Source organism: Phyllopteryx taeniolatus, chromosome 20 (assembly GCF_024500385.1).
Source record: "Phyllopteryx taeniolatus isolate TA_2022b chromosome 20, UOR_Ptae_1.2, whole genome shotgun sequence".
Lineage (NCBI taxonomy): Eukaryota > Metazoa > Chordata > Actinopteri > Syngnathiformes > Syngnathidae > Phyllopteryx > Phyllopteryx taeniolatus.
The window spans coordinates 5,464,825-5,485,303 of NC_084521.1; the positions used below are offsets into that span (position 1 = coordinate 5,464,825).

Consider the following 20,479-nt stretch of genomic DNA (forward strand, 5'->3'; position numbering starts at 1 on the left):
CCAATATTTGGGCTATACACCTCGGCCAAGGCATATTCATGAATTTTGTCACAAGAATTCATATATTATTCATTCGGAAATGTTGAAAATGCATTGCAATGTAGACAAAAGTGGTGAAAACTGTGCCGTTTGCCAAAATATCATGAGGTTCTGTCTCCCTGGGTCCGTGCCCTAACCCTATGGCCTAAACGGTTGGCAAACACTCGAAATATAAAGTGGATATGTCCTTATAGAGTTTGGCTGTGTCTTTTTAGACGGGGGCCACGATGAGCGAAGAGCCACCGGCCACCCCCAGCTGGCTGAGCCCGGAGCCCACAGCGTGGGCCAGCGGCGGGGGGCCGACGGACAACGCCAGCGTCCCGGCGACGTTCCCCGCAGAGGAATCCCTCTCGCCCCGCCAGTTGCCCCTGCTGATCAACCCGTGGGACATCGTCCTGTGCACTTCGGGGACTCTGATCGCCTGCGAGAATGCTCTGGTGGTCCTGGTGATCTGGCAGAACCCGGCGCTGCGGGCACCCATGTTCCTGCTCATCGGCAGTCTGGCTCTGGCTGACCTGCTGGCCGGCCTGGGCCTGGTGCTGCACTTCACCTGTGCCTACCTGCTCCAGTCGGACTCGGCCCAACTTCTCACTGTGGGCCTGGTGGTGGCCTCCTTCTCCGCGTCAGTCTTCAGCCTGCTGGCCATCACCATCGACCGCTATCTGTCGCTATACTACGCCCTGACCTACAACTCGGAGCGCACGGCGGCCTTCACGTACACCATGCTGGTCCTCCTGTGGGGACTCTCGCTGTGCTTGGGTCTACTTCCTGTCACAGGCGTCAACTGTCTGGCAGAGGAGGCCACGTGCAGCGTGGTGCGCCCGCTCACCAAGAACAACATTGCCGTACTCTCCGTCTCCTTCCTGCTCCTGTTCGGCCTCATGCTGCAGCTCTATGTGCAGATCTGCAAGATTGTGATGCGCCACGCCCACCAGATTGCCCTCCAGCACCACTTCCTGGCAGCCTCGCCTCACTACGTCACTACGCGGAAGGGCGTCTCCACGTTGGCCATCATCCTAGGGACATTCGCTGCCTGTTGGATGCCCTTCACTGTCTACTCGCTCATCGCCGATTACACGTACCCACCGCTGTACACCTACGCCACACTGGTGCCCGCCACCTACAATTCAGTAATCAACCCGGTCATCTACGCATTCCGGAACCAGGAGATTCAGAAGGCGCTGTGGTTGGTGTGCTGTGGCTGCGTTCCCGCCAGTGTGGCACAGCGGGCGCGGACTCCCAGTGACGTCTGACCCAGGGAACCAAGCGGTTGGGATATGGGAGGGAGGGGGCGCCCATTGGATGGTTCTCACATGGGCGAACTGACCTGGGTGGGGGTTTGAGAGGGGTGCTACCGTGGGTTGGTTGACACAAATGGGTGACTCGACCTTGGTTGGTTATAAGAGAGAGTGGCGCCCCCGGGGTCAGAGCCAGCTGACCTGTGTAGGACTTGAGAGAGTGGGGGGTGCCCCTGGGTTGGTTCACCTTATGGGTTCTGAAAGGGGGCATCCCTTGGTTGAAGCAATTTGACCTGGGTGGCACGTAAAAGAGGGGTTTGCCCCTGGGTTCGACCAAAATTACCTGGGAGGATTTGAGAAAAAGGGAGTGCCCACTGCGTTGGTTGACACAAATGGGTGAATCGACCCGGGTCGGTTCACTTGGGTGAGTTTTGAGCGAGGGTGGCACCCCTGTGCTGGAGCCAAATGATTGGTGGGTAACCTCTTGGTTGTTTCACCTTGGTGGGTTTTGACAGAGGGGGCAAAAATAGGTAAACCGATCTGGGTGGATTTTGAATACGTGGTGCCCCTGCGTTGGAACCAACTGACCTGGGTGGAGCTTGAGAGAGGGGGCAGGGGGGTGGGGATTGTTTCGCCAGTGTGAGTTTTGAGAGAGAGAGGGTCACCACTAGGTTGGATCAAACTGACCCGGGTGGGTTTTGAGAGAGGAGGTTAATCTACCAGGGGGCTGTTTTGAGAGAGGGGTGGGCCTGGACTGGAACAAACAGTCCTGGGTGGGATTTGAAAAAGGGGGACATCCTGGGGTTTGGTCCATCTGGGAGAGGTTTGAGAGGGTTAGCGCAAATTGACCTGGGTGGGTTTTGAGAAAGGGTGGTACCCCTGGGTCACATAGAGGGGCGGCATGGGAGTTAACCGGGTGGACGGTGGTTTTCTCGTCATCCCGCGAGGTTTTTGTCCCTCTTCGTTATCCTCACATGAGGCGGCTATGTTGCATGCTGCCCACCATCGCAGCCTCCGCGCCCCCCCCCCCCCCCCTTTTTTTGGTGCCCCACCCTTGCCCCGCTCTGCAGAGGGTGCACATCACATGCACAACGCAGCTTCGGCCGCCACGTGCTCGTCCTTTGGGATTATTGGTCGCTCAAATGGCAGATTAAAAACCAGGCAGACGACGACAACGCCAAGCACGCAGGCCTATTTCATTATTTTTTTTTACCCCTGCATCAAAGTCTGGAGCAGCATCCATCCCCGCCCGCCTCGAACGTGCGTGGCAACCTAAAGAGGCACGGCCAGCTAAAAATAGACACCAGCTTCTCTTGTGGAAATGAGCCCTCGGTACGCTTCTTGTCTTTCACTGGATTCTTGTGTGTGAATGTGTTTGACACCACCATATCGATAATCCCCCCCCCACCCCCCCCATTTATTTCACTGGAGGCTGCAGTGTAATGTGCATCCACCTCACTCGTATTTGCTCGATTTTTGTATGTTGACGTAGTTGAAGTTTGCATTAAGTCCATGCAAGAGAATTCCACCGTTTCGTTACTAGGATGTCAGTCAATCCATGTGACTTACCACAGCCAGTCAATTAAATTGAATTATAATATAAATATAAACAGATTAACCCATTGTGGGGTGCTTATAATAATTTAACCTACTATGTGGCACATATTGAAATAACTAGAAATTGTTTTAATTTAAATATTGTAACCTAAATAACCATACTTTATTTAAATACGTAAAATTTAACATCATATACAGTAATTTTATTTGTATTTAACTCTCGCTGAAAGGGAATTAATTTAAATAAAGTATGCAAAATTTTTCACATTTAGTAAAATTTGTTTTCATTATTTTTACATCAAAACACCATAACTCGTACTTGGTGTATAGTACTCCTTTACAGAAATTAAATATATTTTAAGTATCTAACTTACCTTTTTTTAATATTTATGACTAGATTTATATAATTTCATGTACTATAATGCCATTCTTGTGCAATGAAAAGCACGTAGCTCTGATTTGTGTTATTTTTATCTCCAAAAAAGATAAAGATTCTAAAATTTACAGAAAATTGGAGATTCTTTTCCTGTCAGTTCTGCCATACAGCTGTCTTTGTTTACATTTTTTATAGTTGCCAAATATGATTGCCCACTTTTTTATTATATTTTTTATTTTAAGAAATACATGTACAAAATAGTCTACGGTTGACATAGTAATTCCAATAAGTGCGCTATAACTAATGTGCGTGCCCTAATAGAGTCATTGTAAAAGTGACATCTGCTTTTAGGCCAATAAAGAGCTCTCGACCTTTTTTGTCATGTTGTCAGCAATAACTAACCTTTGGACGGTAGTTATTTTCTAAGAAGCGAAGCAATACTCAAGACAGCAATAACATCCACGCACACTTACTGTGATTCCTCCCCGCAGAGTGATGGCTGTGAGAGGGATAATCAAATGTGACGCAAATGCTTATAAAAGAAAATATGAAATAACAGGCTTCGTGGATGAATTTTCATTTGTTGCTTTGTCAATGTGACCTCATATGATGATGTAATTAGCTGATTTTGGGTGAAAATGGATGCAGTTCAAACTTGGAACAAGTTCAAAAAAGCAAATTGCAACAAAGCCCATTGAGTAGGACCTCAAATTAAAGCCCGTATTGAGGGCTTTCTGAATCTGAAATTATTTTGTTGCTGTGCCTTTATATGATTAAATCAGCTAATTTGTCTTGGTGGGAATTAATGTTCACATTTCACTTGTAACAAACAAGGTTAAAAAAAAAAATAATAATTTAACAAACTATCGAGTAAGACCTCAAATTACAGCCCAAGAGGGCTTTCCCAATCAGTAATTATTTTGCTCATATGATTATGTAATCAGCTGATTTTACATTGTGGCTTGAGCTTCTCTCATAACAAGGTGTAAAAAAAAGGTGTAAAAAAAACTAATTGCAACAAACCTCATTGAGCAGTGCCTCAAATTACAGCCCGTAATGAGGGCTCTCTCGATCCACCCTCATATGATGACACAATAACCAATATAGGTCTTATCAATGTCATAAATATATCAGCACAGCGTACATCTTATCACAGGCATGTCATAAGAGATACAAGTGCCCTACATGTTTTATCGTCGCTTTCCTGAGCTTGCTTGAGTGTTGTAACCTCAAGTGTCTTTTGTGTGTGTGTTTGACGTGCTAGGAGTTGCATGGCCGCATGTGGTCTCCTCATGTGAGGAGTGTGTCTCTACATACGTGGGTGTTTACCGTGTTGTGGATGCTGCTGCTGCCAGTCTTCCTTGTCTGTTCAGAGAGAATTTCCACCACATTTTTTTGTGCTCCACCGCATGCTGCTGCGACGTCATCGGACTAAAAACCCACGCTACTTGAAGCCAAAGCGAAAGAGGATGATCGATTAAATCAGCGGAAGTCCGTCAAGTGAACTCTGAATGATCTTATGAGCTAAACTGGGCCACTTCCAAATGATCTCGGAAGACTTTTGGAACGTGGCCCCGCTCAATGTTGACATCACAACAATTTAAAAAAAAAAAACAAAAAAAAAGTCTATTTTGTTATAGTCATTGAAAAGTTCTATTTTTTTCCAGCTTGAATTTCTTTATGTTGTACAATGATATCACTGCGCTGTAAAAGCCTTTTTTCTGAATGTAGTGACAAATGTTTCCTCGGAGTATGTGTAAATATTATTGATAATAATAAGGCATGCTTTCCAAATGGGGGGACTTTACCACCTTGCATGGTGCTACCAAAGCAGTCACTCTTAATGGAAGGAGTTGGGTCGCACCACTTTTTTGCCCCCCCCTGGTACAATGTAGAATTTTTTGAAAAGGGTGTGAAAAGGGCTTTTGTATCTAAGAATAGCAAAAGACTGTCACAGTTATCTGTTACACGCACAGTGAAAGTAATTGTGTAGCCAAGGAGGAGCTGGAAGTGGTTCGAGCGAACTAACCCTACACTCAAGGGGTCCTGTGAATGTCTGGGGGGGGGGGGGGATTGCCACAGTAACAGCATTGTGTGTTGTTTTTAAATGTGAAATGCACTTTATTGTTATTTTTTTTGGTGGGTGAGGGGGAATCACGATGGCACAATTGAAGTATCTGCAAAATGAGAATCAACATGCACTAATTTAACTGTAAAAAAAAACATTTGTGCGAAGTGTGTGCTGTCTATTTTTCCAAAGTGTTCTAGTTGTACTTTTTAATTGTTTTGGTTAGTTAATTTTCTATTAAAAAAAAATCTCGCAAACAAGCGTGCTGTGCAAATGACGGCTGTTTTGTTCATTCCACCCCTCTTGCTCTCTATCCGGTTGCCATGGCAACTCTGCTCCCGTAGCCATGGAAACAGAGGAGCCAGGTACAGTACACGTGACGACAGCGGTGGACAGTGAGGAGACTCGCCAGCCGTAAGCTCCATTCATGTTTTTTTTTTTTTATTATTATTTTTTATTTTATTACTCTGCGGTTACAAAGCTTACACTAGACCGTATACATGACACAGTCTCAACCTGCAATCATTTTGATCACATTTACTTCCCGTTCATTATCTACAACAGGGCTGGCCAACCTTTTTATACCATCAGGAGCCATTTCAGTGTACAAAATTTAGCCATGCGCGTGGCCATTTTACAGTTATTCTAGACATTTCCAGGGGTCCTTTAAAGCGTAACTATTCCTACTGGACCATATTTTGCATTTGAAAATTCAGCCCCTGAAAACAATTTCACTTAGCAACATGAAATTTTGGTAGACATGTCTATGATAAGTAGACCCACCAAAAAGTCTCAAGAAGTCATTCCCCAAAAGAGACAGGTAGTCTGCAGTTTGGGTTTTAAACTGCGAATTTGGGGTAATTTTGCCAATTTTCTGGGGGGTCCTTCATAGACAAATTACTATTTTGTACGATTCCTACCAAATGTGAATCATGTATGCTCAACAAATGGACAACGCTAAACAAAGAAATTTGAGATCTCGTCAATGCGTCAAGGTGTAGCATAGCAGCGAAGTTTGTTATTTTATGAGCATTTGTGGGTTGAAGATTTTTTTGGACCAAATTTTTTTATTTAAAAATTCAGCTTCCAAATAAAGTTTTGCTTAGCAAAATAAAACTTGGCTGCCCATCAAAAAGTCTCGGGAAACCATTTCCGAAATAACAAATTCTGCCATTTTGATTTGAAGTGACCAATTTAAGGCAATTTTCCCAGGGGGGCTTCAAAAATGAACTACTCGAGGAATATGAGTTTTGGGCAAAGTTTGATGACTTGCCATTAAATAAGAGACTACTAACTCACCTCAACAATGTCACGTAGACCAAGTGTCCTAAGAGATTCATGGGCGCCCTCTACCTGCGACACTGTAAAGCTGCAATAACTCCTGACACTCCTGATTTCCTTCAAATCCTCGGTCCAGATCAGATCAAATGCTCTGGCGGGCCGCATATGGCCATAGGTTGCCCAACCCTGCTCTACTTGGTGATCTATAGAATAATGTTGAGTGTAAAAAAAAAAGAAAAAGGAGGGGATTATTAAGAGGAAAGTCTCTCGTTGAATCTAACACTTTCAAATGTGGCATGTACATCAAATTATACAAGACGTGTGAGTGCAGCATTACAACAGGTACACTGGGGGGCACTCACTGTGCTTGAAAAGCATCCAGCAAGACGTGGAGGTTGCAGGAAGTGGTCATGGTTACAGTATATTGACTTTACAGTGCTTGTTGCAACTTGTGGACCCTTCATCTTATACAGCATGTGATTGTGTGTGTGTGTGTGTGTGTGTGTTTCAATCGGACCAGTCGTTGTCCTCCAGCTCTGAGTCGTCCTCGGAGTCAGAATATTCCACGGCGATGCGGCGCGACAGGATGGTGGCCACGTCGTTGCCAACGGGCTCCCGCTTGGCCTGCTGCTCCTGTTGCTCCTGAACCTTCTTCAGCTGAATGCCTGCAGGGGGACAACAGACACCTTCAGACAACGAACACACTATTTATTGTTGTTGTTTTGCAAATGCTTGTTCACTTGTAGAGAGACCTGAGGTAGCTACAAAAGTGCTACATTAAAAAAAATTAAAAAAATTTAAATAAGTATTATGGAACAGGAGTGCATTTTAAAAATGAAATAAAAATTGAAAGGGACTACATATTAAAATGGAATACAATAAGTAATTATACGTTATCATCATCATAAATAAATAAATAAAATAAAAGTCAAACTATTAATAATTGTCATTACCAAAGAGTGTGAATTATTAAAAGAAAATGGACTAAAATAAACTATTTTTTAACAGGCCTGAAGACAATTAAAATAATAACATGAAATGAAATTTAAAAACAATTATAATACTGACTCATTGAAAAGGAATGATTAATAAAATGAAAGTGCAATTATTATTATATAACAGGTGTAGATGATGCCTGCTAAGTAACCACACTTTTATGAAAAGTCTGGCCTTGGCAGATGTAAATACTGTAGCGATTAGATGCACACTCCACGCTGTTTAAATAATGCCACACACACATACCCATACGAATAGCCGCCAGCAGGTCACTGCGGGCATCGTTGACCACGCTGCTCTCCATGGGCACAGGCGACGACATCTTGTGTGCCATGGCGTGGGATGCACCGGCTTGGAGAGGGGGCGGCGGGGGCCCGGGAGGCGGCGGAGCGACTGGGCCGCCGCATATGGGCGGCGGAGGCGAAGCGTAACCCCCGGGCCCGGGAGACACGGGACCTCCGGGTGGCGAGGCGAAGGCCGTCAGGGCGGAAGGGATGACAGGAGCCGGGGGTGGGGGGGGCGGTCCCGTGTTGGCGTAACCATCCATGCTGCGAGAAGACAGCTTTAATTTTAACAAACACATTTTTACCAGTGTATTACACGAGCAAGACATTAGAGATGCACTTGATGAAGTGGCTGGGGGCACTTAGAGGGGAAGGCTTTTGTTTTTTGTTTTTTTTCAAATAAAGGAATTTTTGCATTAATATTAATCAAGGTTGCCGGTGTACTACATAAGACAGAATCTGTGATACAGCTATTGTATTGTACAGTACAGTACAGGGGCACCCAAACAAATGTTTGCAATAATAAATAACAATATTACTAGTGTATTATAGAGCAAGGCAGAATTGCTGATACACCTCAAGTACTGGATCACAGGAGAAGTGTACTGAATGAAGTGGCTTTTATTCGGTGGGAGGGATATTTTTTTTTTTTTACAAACAATAATACAGTACACAACATGAGTCAGCTATTACAAGAGATGTCAAGGGAAAGTGGAGCTTTATCTCATGAAGTGATTTGAGGTGTTTATTTACCAGTGTCTATTAACAGGAGGGCTTTAATTTTTACAAATAAAGTTTTGGGACAGCTGCTGTTTTGGTTACCAACTGAGTTCAAATGAGCTCACCAGTAAACTATTTAATGTCCATATGCATGAACTAAGATAATTTGAGTTAATAACACTGATTTTTTTCCATGAGACATCTCTCTAAACAGCTGTTTATTTGTCTTAAGTGGAGGATGTGTTTTTAATTAGTTGATGCCTCGAGGTTTACCTATAGTCAAGCGGAGGCAGGGACATGGAGCCGCCGTTCATCGCCTCGGCAGGCGGGGGAGGCAGCGGGACTTGCTGGTGATGCTGGTGGTGGTGGGCGCGGCCAAGCGTGCCACCCTGATAAGCCGCCGCTCTGGCTCTGCCGTCGTGGTCGCCCCCTCCGCGAGGGCCGTGGCCCGCCGCCATCTGGGCAGCAAGGACGCTGGGCGGCGGGCCTGAGTACGTGTGAGCGTGGCCAGCGTGGTTCATAGCATTGGGATAGTGATGCAGGTCGACCCCGTGAGCCCTGACAGAATTGTATTTATTTGTATTATTTACTTACAATTTACTTTACGATAGTATTTTAAACTGTGCAGCTTTCCATCAGTTTAGCTGCTATGCACACATAAACTACACACAACAATTGCGTTGTAAACATTGATCAAAATAATCCAATTACAAAGTGGATATAAAAAGTCCACACACCCCTGTTTGAATGCCAGGTTTTTGTGATCTAACAAAAGGAGACCAAGATAAATCATTTAAAACCTTTACCCCGCCAATAATGTGACATATAACCTGTGCAACTCAATTGAAATGTTTAACCTTTTTGGGAGCGTAAATAAAAATAAACTGAGATAATGTGGTTGCATAAGTGCGCACACCTTCTTATAATTGGGATGTGGCTGTATTCAGAATTAACCAATTACATTCAAACTTAAATGTGAGTCAGCATATAAATGCCACCATTCAAAGTGCATCTCATTAACCCCAAATCAATTTCAGATGTTCTAGTAGGCTTTCCCTGGATTATTATTATTATTTTTATTTTTGGGGGGTTTACTAGCAGAAGCCTGATTGTTTTGTGCCAACATTGACTCCTATTTTGAACTCTTCATAATTCCATCCACTTTCTCTAAGGCCCCAAGGCCCAGCTGAAGAAAAAAAAATGTGTTTGGGAGATTTTGTTTTGAAATTAACTTTTTTTTTTTTTTGGTTGTTTTTTTTAATGTCACAAAAACCTAGCATTTGAACAGGGATGTGTAAACTTTTTATATCCACCGTATGTCTGTATTGAAAGGTGTCAGAATCCAGATCCTCACGCTTCCCTTACCTGTTCTCTGGAGACATGGAGCCCTCGGAGGAGGCCCCTCTGTCTCTGTGTATAGTGTGACGGTGGTCTGGCCTCAGCTCTTTATCCAGCGCCATCATGTTCCACTCCTGTCGGCGGTTCCTCGCCTTGCGGACCTTCTTCACCTCCCTCTGCAACGTTCCGTCCACACAGCGCTTCTGTTCCTGGGTTCAGAGACAAAGCCAGTCTTTTAATCAAGAGTAGGGCTGCAACTACTGACTATTTTTAGAATCGATTATCCCAGCAATTAATCGAAAAATATATATATATATATTTTATGTGAGGTGCAGGTGTTATTGTTGTCCACTTGGGATCCCCATCCACACATTCCACATTAACATCTGCGACTGAGTGTGTGCAGCTTTAAAAGGCGGGGCCTAACCTGGTGCGTAATGTGAGAGTCAGCGAATGAGAGTGTAGAGTTGGCTGTTGTTGGCTCAGATTAGCGGCTGGCTGTGAACTGGCTAACTGTTAACCAGTCTGTGTGTTGAGTGAGTCCCTGGGCGTCAGTTGTGCCCATAGCAGCTCTTGTATGAATGTGCTTATTACATTTTGTTACTGCTTGTTGAAGAAAGTGACTGAACAAATAACTTTCTACGCAGAGTTGTGTCTGAAGTAACATTAGATCATTGTGAAACTTTGAGGCAGAGTTTTTGTGAAATTGAATGATTTGAGTTATTCGATTAATCATTTCAGCCCTAACAAAGTATAATGTCGACGCGTGATTACGATTTTGCACCTTCTGCTTCCTCTTCTCTTTTCTCTTGTCCTCTGTGTCTTGCAGCATCTTCTCTTTCCACAGGTCGAAGAAGTAGGAGGGGTCGGTGTAGAACTTGAGCGCTTCCTTCTTGTCATCCCTGCACACAAGAACAGAAATGTGTTTACACAGTAGTAGGGTAGGACCATTGCCTCCGAGAGATAAAATGTCTCTTCCACAATGTGGGCTCTGCTTTCGCAAGTAGAAGCAAACATGTAGTCACAGTTTTATTGTGTTATTTTTGTCCTTTATGTCCAACCTGTAAGATGAGAGGATGCTAAGTGGTGGAGGCTTGTCACTCAAATTGTACATCTCCTTCACCGGATTGGGCACGCTACTCTTGGACACCACCTGCTGGTCCTGAGTGGTAGAGCTCTTGAAGGCCTTGCGCATGTTGATGTCTTGCAGGGAAACTGTGCACAAGAAGTGAGCCGAAATTATTGCATAAAGCAACGGGTTGGGAAAAGTATGGCCCAGGGATCCACATACAGGGCTCTCCGCGTTTTTTAATCCACCGTTATTCCCCACATTATCAACAACATTTTCCAACATTTCTTTCGGTAGATGTTCGCCCGCCCCTGGGTTCACGGATGTACTGGACAGTTAAAAATAAATAAATAAATAAAATAAATGGAAATATAAGAAGCCGATGACCCACCTTCCTCCACGGTGGAGTCCAGCTGCGTGACCTTGACGGCCAGCCGGTCGATGCGGTCCTGGAGAGAGTTGGCGCGCAGGTAGAAGGCATTGGCCTCGTTGAACAGCTCGCCAAATATGTCCTCTGCATGTTTGCCTGATAGATGAAACAAGAGAACAAGTGAGTCAAGGCAACACTTCATTGGAAAATTATAAAAAAATATTAGATTAAAAACCCTTTTTTTTTTCCTAATCCAGTACATTTGTTAAATACAGTTGAGTTGTATTTAATTTTCAAATACAAAACATTTGCATTTATTCTTTTAGACCTATTTGTTTTCCATTATTTCTTTCGGTACAATTTTTACTGAAAAATTTCTTTTAGGGGCTACTTATTGTAAAAGGTTTGAGGACCACTGCTATACTACTATTCAAATGTTACTGAATTCCAACAATACCTATAGAGGCCCATCCTATGCAAACAATCTTCGAGTGAGTAGTTTTACTTTGTTTTAGTTTTGTTATACAGTGGTTAACTTACTAACTCCACATTTATAGGACAGCTAAGAATGTTAAAATTTTGACATAAAACACGGTCTGTACAGGTAATAAAGGTTTTTTTTTTGCTTCTGGGTAGTGGTCCTGCAGTTTTATAGGAAGAGCCAAAAGACGGAGTGAAATGCAGTAGTAGTATTACCGGAGCAACATAAATCATAAAAAAATAAACAAAGAAAGTACAACAGTATGCTCACGCAAGAACAGGGGCCCTCGCTCCAAAATTCACAAACATTGTTAATGAACGGCAAGTGTAGCTTATGTAAAGCTTGGAGTAGAAATACCAAGCAGGGGGGAGCCATTTGTGGCCCTCCCGCTGACAGGATGGGCTTAGGGACAAAATATTTAGTGGAAGGAAGAATCCTGGATGTGGCGTGCTGAGCCCCTTCAACTCTGACCTCACTCCCTAAGGGGTCTTACGGCCCCCTCCCCCATCTAGACATTTTACATGCATACGTCGCCTGTGTAAATGTAACCCACACAGCTGCAACGGGGCAAACACAAAAAGGACATGAAAGATGGATGCCCCTGCTGCCCTGACAGTGACACCCTCGATCCATAGAAAACAGCACACATACGCATATACATTTTCTGCACACAAACATGCAGCTGTCAGAGCTTTGCCAGCCTCATAACCCCCAGGGTGCGTAGAGAGAGCCATGGCGATAGCAAACATCAAGACAACATCATATAAAAATATTTATATTTATAATATAAACAAATATTATGAGGATACAGCTAAAAATGGGTCAGGGATTTGCTCATGGACCAAGTCAAAACATTAGGGGGGAAAAAAACATCTAAAAATACAAACATATTTTACAGAAATTATACAAATATTGGAAAGATAGACAACAAAATGAAACAATATTAATGTATATAAAAAGACAAAAAAATACAACAATATTTTAAAAGAATACTATAATATTCGTGGCGGCACGGTGAACGACTGGTTAGAGCGTCTGCCTCACAGTTCCGAGGACCGGGGTTCAATCCCCGGCCCCGCCTGTGTGGTGTTTGCATGTTCTCCCCGTGCCTGTGTGGGTTTTCTCCGGGCACTCCGGTTTCCTCCCACATCCCAAAAACATGCATGGTAGGTTAATTGAGGACTCTAAATTACCCGTAGGTGTGAATGTGAGTGCGAATGGTTGTTTGTTTGTATGTGCCCTGCGATTGGCTGGCAACCAGTTCAGGGTGTACCCCGCCTCCTGCCGGATGATAGCTGGGATAGGCTCCAGCACACCCGCGACCCTAGTGAGGAGAAGCGGCTCAGAAAATGGATGGATGGACTATAATATTCAACAATAAATAGATAAAAATGGCAATTTGTTATGACAAAAATTTTTTTTTTTATTTTACGACAAGAAACATTGGAAAAAATAAAAAGATTTGAATATAAATAGGAAAAAAAAATACAAATATGTTGGGAAATTTAAACAAATTGACACACAAAAATTTGTTTTTTGCTGCATTGGCAATGGGACTCACCTTTGCATTACGCCTTCGTCACTGAAGTGTTATGTTGGTTTTAAGTTTTTATATTCACAGTGGTGAATTAATAGCATAATTACCGGTCATTTTTTTTTTACATTTTCGCAAAACAAGAAGAAAAAAAAAAATTCAACAAAAAAAAAAAAAAAGGGTTCAGTTGTCTCAATGCAACCTTTACCATTATCATGACTGATTGAGAATATACACAGAGATAAAGAAAACTTTTAATTGCTATAGTGACAATAAGTTAAAAATTACAGGCAATTATGCTATTAGGCTAACATTAGGCTAATGTTGTTTGTTGAATTTTTTCTTATTTCACGAAAACATTCAAAAATGACTTGGTCAATTATTCTATTGAGCTCACGATAAATTATGTAAAACGTCGTCTGTGCAGTTCACAAAGGTTTTAAAACGGCGACAATTTGACCCTGGAAATATGCATAAGGTAGCTAATAATTTGGCCTTGGTGGAAGTCTGCCCTCAAGTGTATACTTGTATGCGTGTGTGTGACGTTGCGTCTTACTGAGGCTGCTGAGCTGGCGGATGATGGCAGAGAGCGTGTTGTTCATCACGCACTCAAGCTCGCTGCCGATGCCCTCAGGGAGCTCCCCGCGGCAGAGGTGGCGTGGTTCGATGTTCCTCTTGACCAGCGGCATGGCTGCGACGCTTCACGACCACGCACCACTGTTGGGAAGATGTACACACACACGCACACGCACACGCACACGCACACACACACACACACACACACATAAATATCTGTCTTTTGATCAAAATAGCTAAAAATATGTTTTATTTATCTAATATCGATTTATTCTGGCGATACATATATAAAGCCACTAGGTGACAGTATCATAGTGGAAACAGGTTTGTGTCATCAAAGGGTGAACAGTTCTACTTTATACATCTATAACGATGACCTCTGTAGGGGAACTATTAACTCAAATGTGTTCCAGGATGGTCGCGACGGCCGACCCGCAGATCGAGGGCCGACCACGGTGACTAGCGGCGAGGATTAAGGCATTAGCAATAGCAAGATGCAGCGTGCCAGCTAATCCCAGTCCGGCCTGTCAGTGGCCCAGCTGGAATCCTGACACAAACACAGATTGGTGAATGGAAAAAGCGAGAATGATACTCTCAAATGTGGAACATTCACATACCAAATCACACTCAAAGGAGACATCTTTTTTTAACGTTTATTAGAAGTCAATGCTGTTATCTCACTTAAAGCAAGCACTCATAGATTCCATCGTATTGTCACTGGTGGATGCAGCATTTTATCACCTCTGCGAAAAACGACTAATATTAATTCAGCTTAGTTTCGATGGTGGTCTTCTGTGCTTCATCATCAAATCTGTGTGTAGTATGTCTCAATATATTACATTGACCCCTGGTGGCCAAGGCGCACACACCAAACAAACAATGCCCATTCAATTAATGTATGATATCATGAGGCACAAACTGTTGATAGTCTTTAAATTTGTTTATAATTGTTATTACTGTATGTTTTTATTAAGTATAATACTGTAGAGTGCTCTGTTTGTATATAGAAATTCAAAAGTCATGTATGTCCCCTTGAAGATGGGGGGAAAAAAAGTGGAACAACAGGAGAAATCCCGGCGTGCATCAGAGCGACCATCTTATCAGCGCCTCACTTCCTATTTTGCAGCCTCGCGCCAATTCCTGTTTCCTGCTCCCGCCCGTGTCACCTCTGCACTTCCTGTCCAAAGACGAGGGCCGGGACAATACCGCTGTGTCCACTCTTCATGAAACAACCGGAGAACAAAAGATTCACGTTGCCACTTAACACTGGACCTGAGTGGCTACTTTTAGCACAAAAGCTGCTAAGACAATCCCTACTTGGAGCAACAAAGCAACAATATATGATGGAGGCAGTCGAGATTGATCAGCAAAATTAGTGGGGGGAAAAAAATTCTATCGGGATTTAACAAGATTTGAGGCATTGGGCATTATATGCCACAATGGTGACAGTTTGACCCCGGAACAGATTATTTACACAGTGGAGCCTCGAGATAAGAGTTTAATTTGTTCCGTGAGGATGCTTGTAATTTAAAAAAAAAAAAAAACAACAACTTATAACTCAAATCATATTTCCCAATAGAAATGAATGGAAATCCCATTCTTCTGTTCCAGCTTCCCCCCGCCCAAAAAAAAAACAACAGAAATGTTTGTAATGAGTTTTTAATAAGAAAAACAGCACCATATTTTTGTACTTACAGCAATGTCATAAATAAATAGAATGTACAGACTTAAAATGTGTTTGCCACATTTATTGCTTCAATTCAATGGACATTGTGCTGCTCGTTCTGGTGTGTGCACCTTGGCCACCTGGAAGCAATATAATACAGACAACAACAGACTCAAACGAAGAAGAAATCAAAACTGATTCAGTAATCTGCAATAGGAGAATATTTAGTCATTTTTGCAGATGATAAAGATATACCTTTGAGTATTGTTCTATTGTCCGTCTACAAGTGTTGCGCCACCGTTTGTGTTCAACCATTGATGAAACAGTTATAACACAGTGACCAGTGACGTCAGCCCAGCTAAGGCATGTAGCATTCTTTGCTAGCATTATGCTAACAACACCTAAAGGCAAACCTATGTAATTTTGAATACACACTGTGTAATTGTCTTTGTTTTATGTTTAGTTTGACAGTAAACTCCAACTGGGAATTGGAATACACAGCTTGAAGACTTTTTTAGAGAGGAGAAGAAGAATTGTTCATGATCAGGCGACACAGTGGGCGACTGGTGAGCACACCCGCCTCACAGTTCTGCTGTCATGTCAGTCGTATCTAAGGGCACCACTATATTTCCTACGGGAAAAAAAATCTTTAAAAATCTCAAATCGGAAGTCCTGGAATGACTCAATTTACGAGGTTCCACTGCATTTTTGAGGTTTGTAACCCCCTCGGAGCAAAAGACCCCAAAAGGAGTAAAAAAAAAAAAAAAAAGGGTACTTAATATTTAAATAAAAAGACAACATCATGTGGCCACACTTCACAAGACCGTCAGCAGTTGCTTGCGGTGACAAACAACTGCAGCCTGGACAGACCGACCAGTGTGAGCAGAGACACCCTACTGACGAGAGTGCATGTGGTTGGTTTTGGGCATGACAATCACATCAGTGAGGCGAGATAATGAGTAGCGAGGTGGTGGCGGGGGAGCAAGTGGGGAACAGACCTCCTATGCATGAGAGAAAGTGGAAGGGAAAGAGGGTGTACGTTGAATGAATGAGAGAGTGTGCGTGTGAGTGGAAAGTGATGTGTGACATTATGTGTTTATGTGTTGTTGTGCAAGTAAGGGAGGGTGGGGGTGTATGTGATTGGGGGGGAGGGACTTCGGGGGAAGCCACACTGAAAGTTTTTTGGGACAATAGCGCTCCGTTCACACGGCAACCGCACCAGCTCTTCAATGAATCCCCCAAACCCCCTCACACGGTACTTTTCTCATCAGCTTCCTCTTCCTGTGAAGCCCAACTAAGAGCGTGGATGAGCTAGTGTGCATACAATGATGCTGACTATTCTTGGTGCTTTTGTTCACATTCATATCAAGTCTGCAGAATATAATATGGTATTCTGTTTCTATATAGTTTATCCATGCACAGTGGACCCCCACTATTCTCGGAGGATAGGGATTGGGCCCGACCGCAAATATCGAAAATCTGCAATAACTGACACCCATTATAATTGCATGGAGAAAAAAAACATTTTAATGAATAATGAGACTCCCAGTTGAAGTATACTGTCAAACTAAACAAACAAAAAGAATTACACGTTGTGTGTGTAAAACAAGCACAGAGCTTTAGGAAAGTCTGCTTAGCTTAATGCTAACAAACAATGCAAACCTTACGCTCGTTAGTTGTTTTTTTAAGATTGATATTTGAACACAAACGGTGGAGCAACACATTTGGACAGATAATATAACAATATTCACAGGCATGCATTCTTTATCCTCTACGAAAAATGACAATTGACACATGACTTCTTCGTTTGTGTCTGCATGACTGTCTTATGTATACTGCCTCCCGGTGCCCAAGACTGGCACCCCAGAAGGAGCAGCATAATGAATTGGATCACACATTTCAGCATTAAATCATGATGCACAAACAGTTTAATTCTTTACATTCTATTTAATTATGTTACCACTATATTTTTATAAAGTACAATATTATAGGTGTTAGTTTCCTCATTACAAAACACAAACACAAGCATGGTCATTGAACGAATTAAACTCTCATCTCCAGGCACCACTGTATACAAGGTATAATTTGCTTTTCCAAAATTAACGCTATTCTTGCTTCTGTTTACAATTCATATTCACTTTGTATACATATAGTACTCGTTTATATATTGTACAGTTGTCACTCCACTACTGATAACAGTATTGTCGGCGTTTATTTCATTCTCAACATCTTAAATACAGACTTTGATACGTGTGCAATTTTGGGGGGTACATAAATTACTGCCAAGTATTCTTACTGCTGTTCACATTTATTTTTTCACATGTATTATCTATTTATTCCTGTACATTTTGCCAATCACTTCCACATGTAGAGTATTTATAGTTCATGCACGCTTGCCACATACAGCTCTGCCTTTGTTTGATGTTGAAAATATGTGCACTATTTATTTTACCCTTGAATGTTATTTGGATTGTCTACTTCTACTATCAACTTTCCTGCCATTACAGGACTACTAAAGGCTAATAATATTATATTTGTCTTTAAGAATAGAATATGTCCCAGCCATGCATTAATAGTGTGTGACCCAGAGGTTACCACTTCCGCACCAAGATGGCCGCCTCGGCCCCCCGATGTGACACGAAGAGGTCGTGGAGCACTTGCTAATTCACGAGCCGGTGCTTGGCGCCTCTGCGGTGCTGTATTTTGATTGGTAAATAATGCAACTGGGATTACGTCACTGCCATTCTGCTACGTGTATGATGTCATTCCTTCTGCTGTACTTGCAACCTGTGATAAAATATTCATAACATTGCTAGTTGATGCAAAGTGGAGCATTTTTGTAGTAGTAATAGTAGTAGTATAGTGCTTGGATGATCGGCATACCATTAGAGTATGTATACCATTATGTGATACCTAATAAAGGGATTCTACAACCACAGGACTGCTACTACTACTACAACTCGCACCCACCTTTTTCATTCTTTATGCATCCTGACATGTCTATAATGTCCACCCAATTTCGTGTCTACCGTTGAAACTAGCTTCAGAGGCAAATTTTGACTAATCCAAATTTGATGCCAAGCTCTGCCCACACACGGGATAAGAAAAAAAAAAAGCTTCAAGCCCTGGAATTTTACTGACACCGGTTGAATTTTTGGCTAAAAAGTGACTGAATCGGTTAAACGAACCAATATCGTTGTTGAATCAAATAGGCACCCACGAATCGTGATACGAATCGAATCGTTTCTGAAACGAATCGTTACACCAATATAAAATACAAACACTTACGCTAGGATACACCCGTTTTTAAATAATAATAATAATAATAATAAAAATAATAATAATCGAGTTTTCAAGATGGGTGAAGCCCTCAAAAGGCAAATCATTTAAAGAGGGGGAAGAAACAGCTATTTTAAATAAGAGTCAATGTCATGATTGCTTTCTATACCACCATTATTGTTTGTAATGGAGTCACATGAACATCATGCCTTGACATTCGCATTTTATACCCTACTCAGTAGTACTCAGACTACTTTCTCCCTTTAAGCACGCGCGCACACATTAATGGCAACCGCGATCAATCAGTGTTCCGCACCGTCGCTTCCAGTATCTGATGGGCTGACCCACATCTGTTCATCAGAGGCACCCCTACATCCCTACAGTCTATAAAACTCCAAGCCGGACACGGCCGATCTGGGCGTTTACATCACCCGTTTCCGGCAAACACAAATAGGAGCTAAAATACGCATGGAGTGAGGTAGCAGAGCGAGAAATAGTCAATTTGCGAGGCAGATTTCGGCTACTGAGACTCCCAGGAGTGACCACTGGTTTAGCTAGCTTAGTCCAATGGTTCGACTCCTGAGTTCAAAGACAATTAAATATCAATATTCAGTCACGTTTTGGCCACATAATGAAGAGAGACACCAATTGTTTTCAGTAAATAATAATAAAACCCTCACCAATTGTTGGTTTAGTAGACGAAATCAGCCGGTCCGCAAGTCCCGTTAGATAGTCCTATTAGCGTTGCCATCCTAACATTACATCCCCCCCCCCCCCTCAGCTTGTCTGGCCACTGCGGGGGGAAATCCTTTGAGGACAGGGACACGCCCTACTCGCCAATGAGAGCTCGAATGAGAGTTTTGACACATGATGGTCGTTCGTGGGAACCAATGAAATGCGGAGTAAGGAATGACTGACAAGGAGTAGCAATTGGGGGGTGTTGGGGCGGTGGTTGATGTAGAGTTGGGCGTTGTTTATAGGTTATTTTAAAATAATAATAATAATTAAAATATGTTGTGGTCGCAAGTAACGACAGCCATTTTTAAATGTGATAAAACCTTTATAGGAAGGTTGGGATGAGACTATTAGAAAGTGTTACTGAATAGCTGGGCCATCATCCTGTGGAAAAAGATTCAGTTGAGAGGATTACTATGGTACTTAAAATAGACCAAGTGTGTTTTAAAACAAGCTGTAGCGGTCAGCAAAAGGCTGCATGATAATAATAATTCACGAGACAAAAAGGTGGAAATTATTTAGATATATAAAAAAAAAAAAAAAATAGAAAGAGCGCTGGAATTTGCCCAAAACGCCTGACTTTTTGTTCGATTTCAGGGATAGGTACTTGAGACTTTTTCATTTGTCATGTTATAATAGTCATGTCCACCCAATTTTGTGTCAATTGATGAAACTGCTGCAGGGGACTGTTTTTTTTTTTTTTAAACATTGGGCCATCATGCCCACTTTTTCATGACAAATCATTAAAAAGATCATCCAACTGAGGCCACATTTCACCCAAATTAGTTACCACAGTCAAGAAGCCCTCACAATTTAATGTCACCCGTTTGTCTAGTGTACCTGCTTTTGATTGGGGCTTTTTTTTATTTGTG

General features: G+C 42.6%; 2 protein-coding genes across 7 annotated transcripts in view; one reads left to right on the forward strand and one right to left on the reverse strand.

Moving 5' to 3' along the window:
• gpr12 (G protein-coupled receptor 12) overlaps window positions 1-5,640 on the forward strand; it is a 7,090-nt gene extending 1,450 nt beyond the window's left edge. The window contains exons 2-3 of one of the 2 annotated variants that reach the window (XR_009785901.1): window positions 255-2,609; window positions 5,623-5,640. Coding sequence is in view for 1 of the 2 variants with exons in the window: in XM_061758235.1 (XP_061614219.1) it covers window positions 267-1,292 (1,026 nt within the window). In the remaining variant the exon portion in view is untranslated. Of the gene's footprint in view, window positions 1-254; window positions 5,553-5,622 lie in introns of those variants that run through there. The other variant, XM_061758235.1, reaches the window with a different exon arrangement.
• The window catches only part of wasf3b (WASP family member 3b), a 23,032-nt gene extending 3,320 nt beyond the window's left edge, over window positions 1-19,712 (reverse strand). For 2 of the 5 annotated variants that reach the window (XR_009785899.1, XR_009785900.1), the window contains exons 1-9: window positions 19,553-19,712; window positions 13,908-14,068; window positions 11,358-11,492; window positions 10,959-11,112; window positions 10,682-10,799; window positions 9,925-10,106; window positions 8,833-9,117; window positions 7,802-8,103; window positions 6,578-7,224 (exon numbers count right to left, since the gene is read on the reverse strand). Coding sequence is in view for 3 of the 5 variants with exons in the window: in XM_061758231.1 (XP_061614215.1) it covers window positions 7,067-7,224; window positions 7,802-8,103; window positions 8,833-9,117; window positions 9,925-10,106; window positions 10,682-10,799; window positions 10,959-11,112; window positions 11,358-11,492; window positions 13,908-14,040 (1,467 nt within the window). In the remaining 2 variants the exon portion in view is untranslated. Of the gene's footprint in view, window positions 1-5,698; window positions 7,225-7,801; window positions 8,104-8,832; window positions 9,118-9,924; window positions 10,107-10,681; window positions 10,800-10,958; window positions 11,113-11,357; window positions 11,493-13,907; window positions 14,069-19,552 lie in introns of those variants that run through there. The other 3 variants (XM_061758232.1, XM_061758233.1, XM_061758231.1) reach the window with 3 other exon arrangements.
• Between the last annotated feature and the right edge of the window lie 767 nt (window positions 19,713-20,479).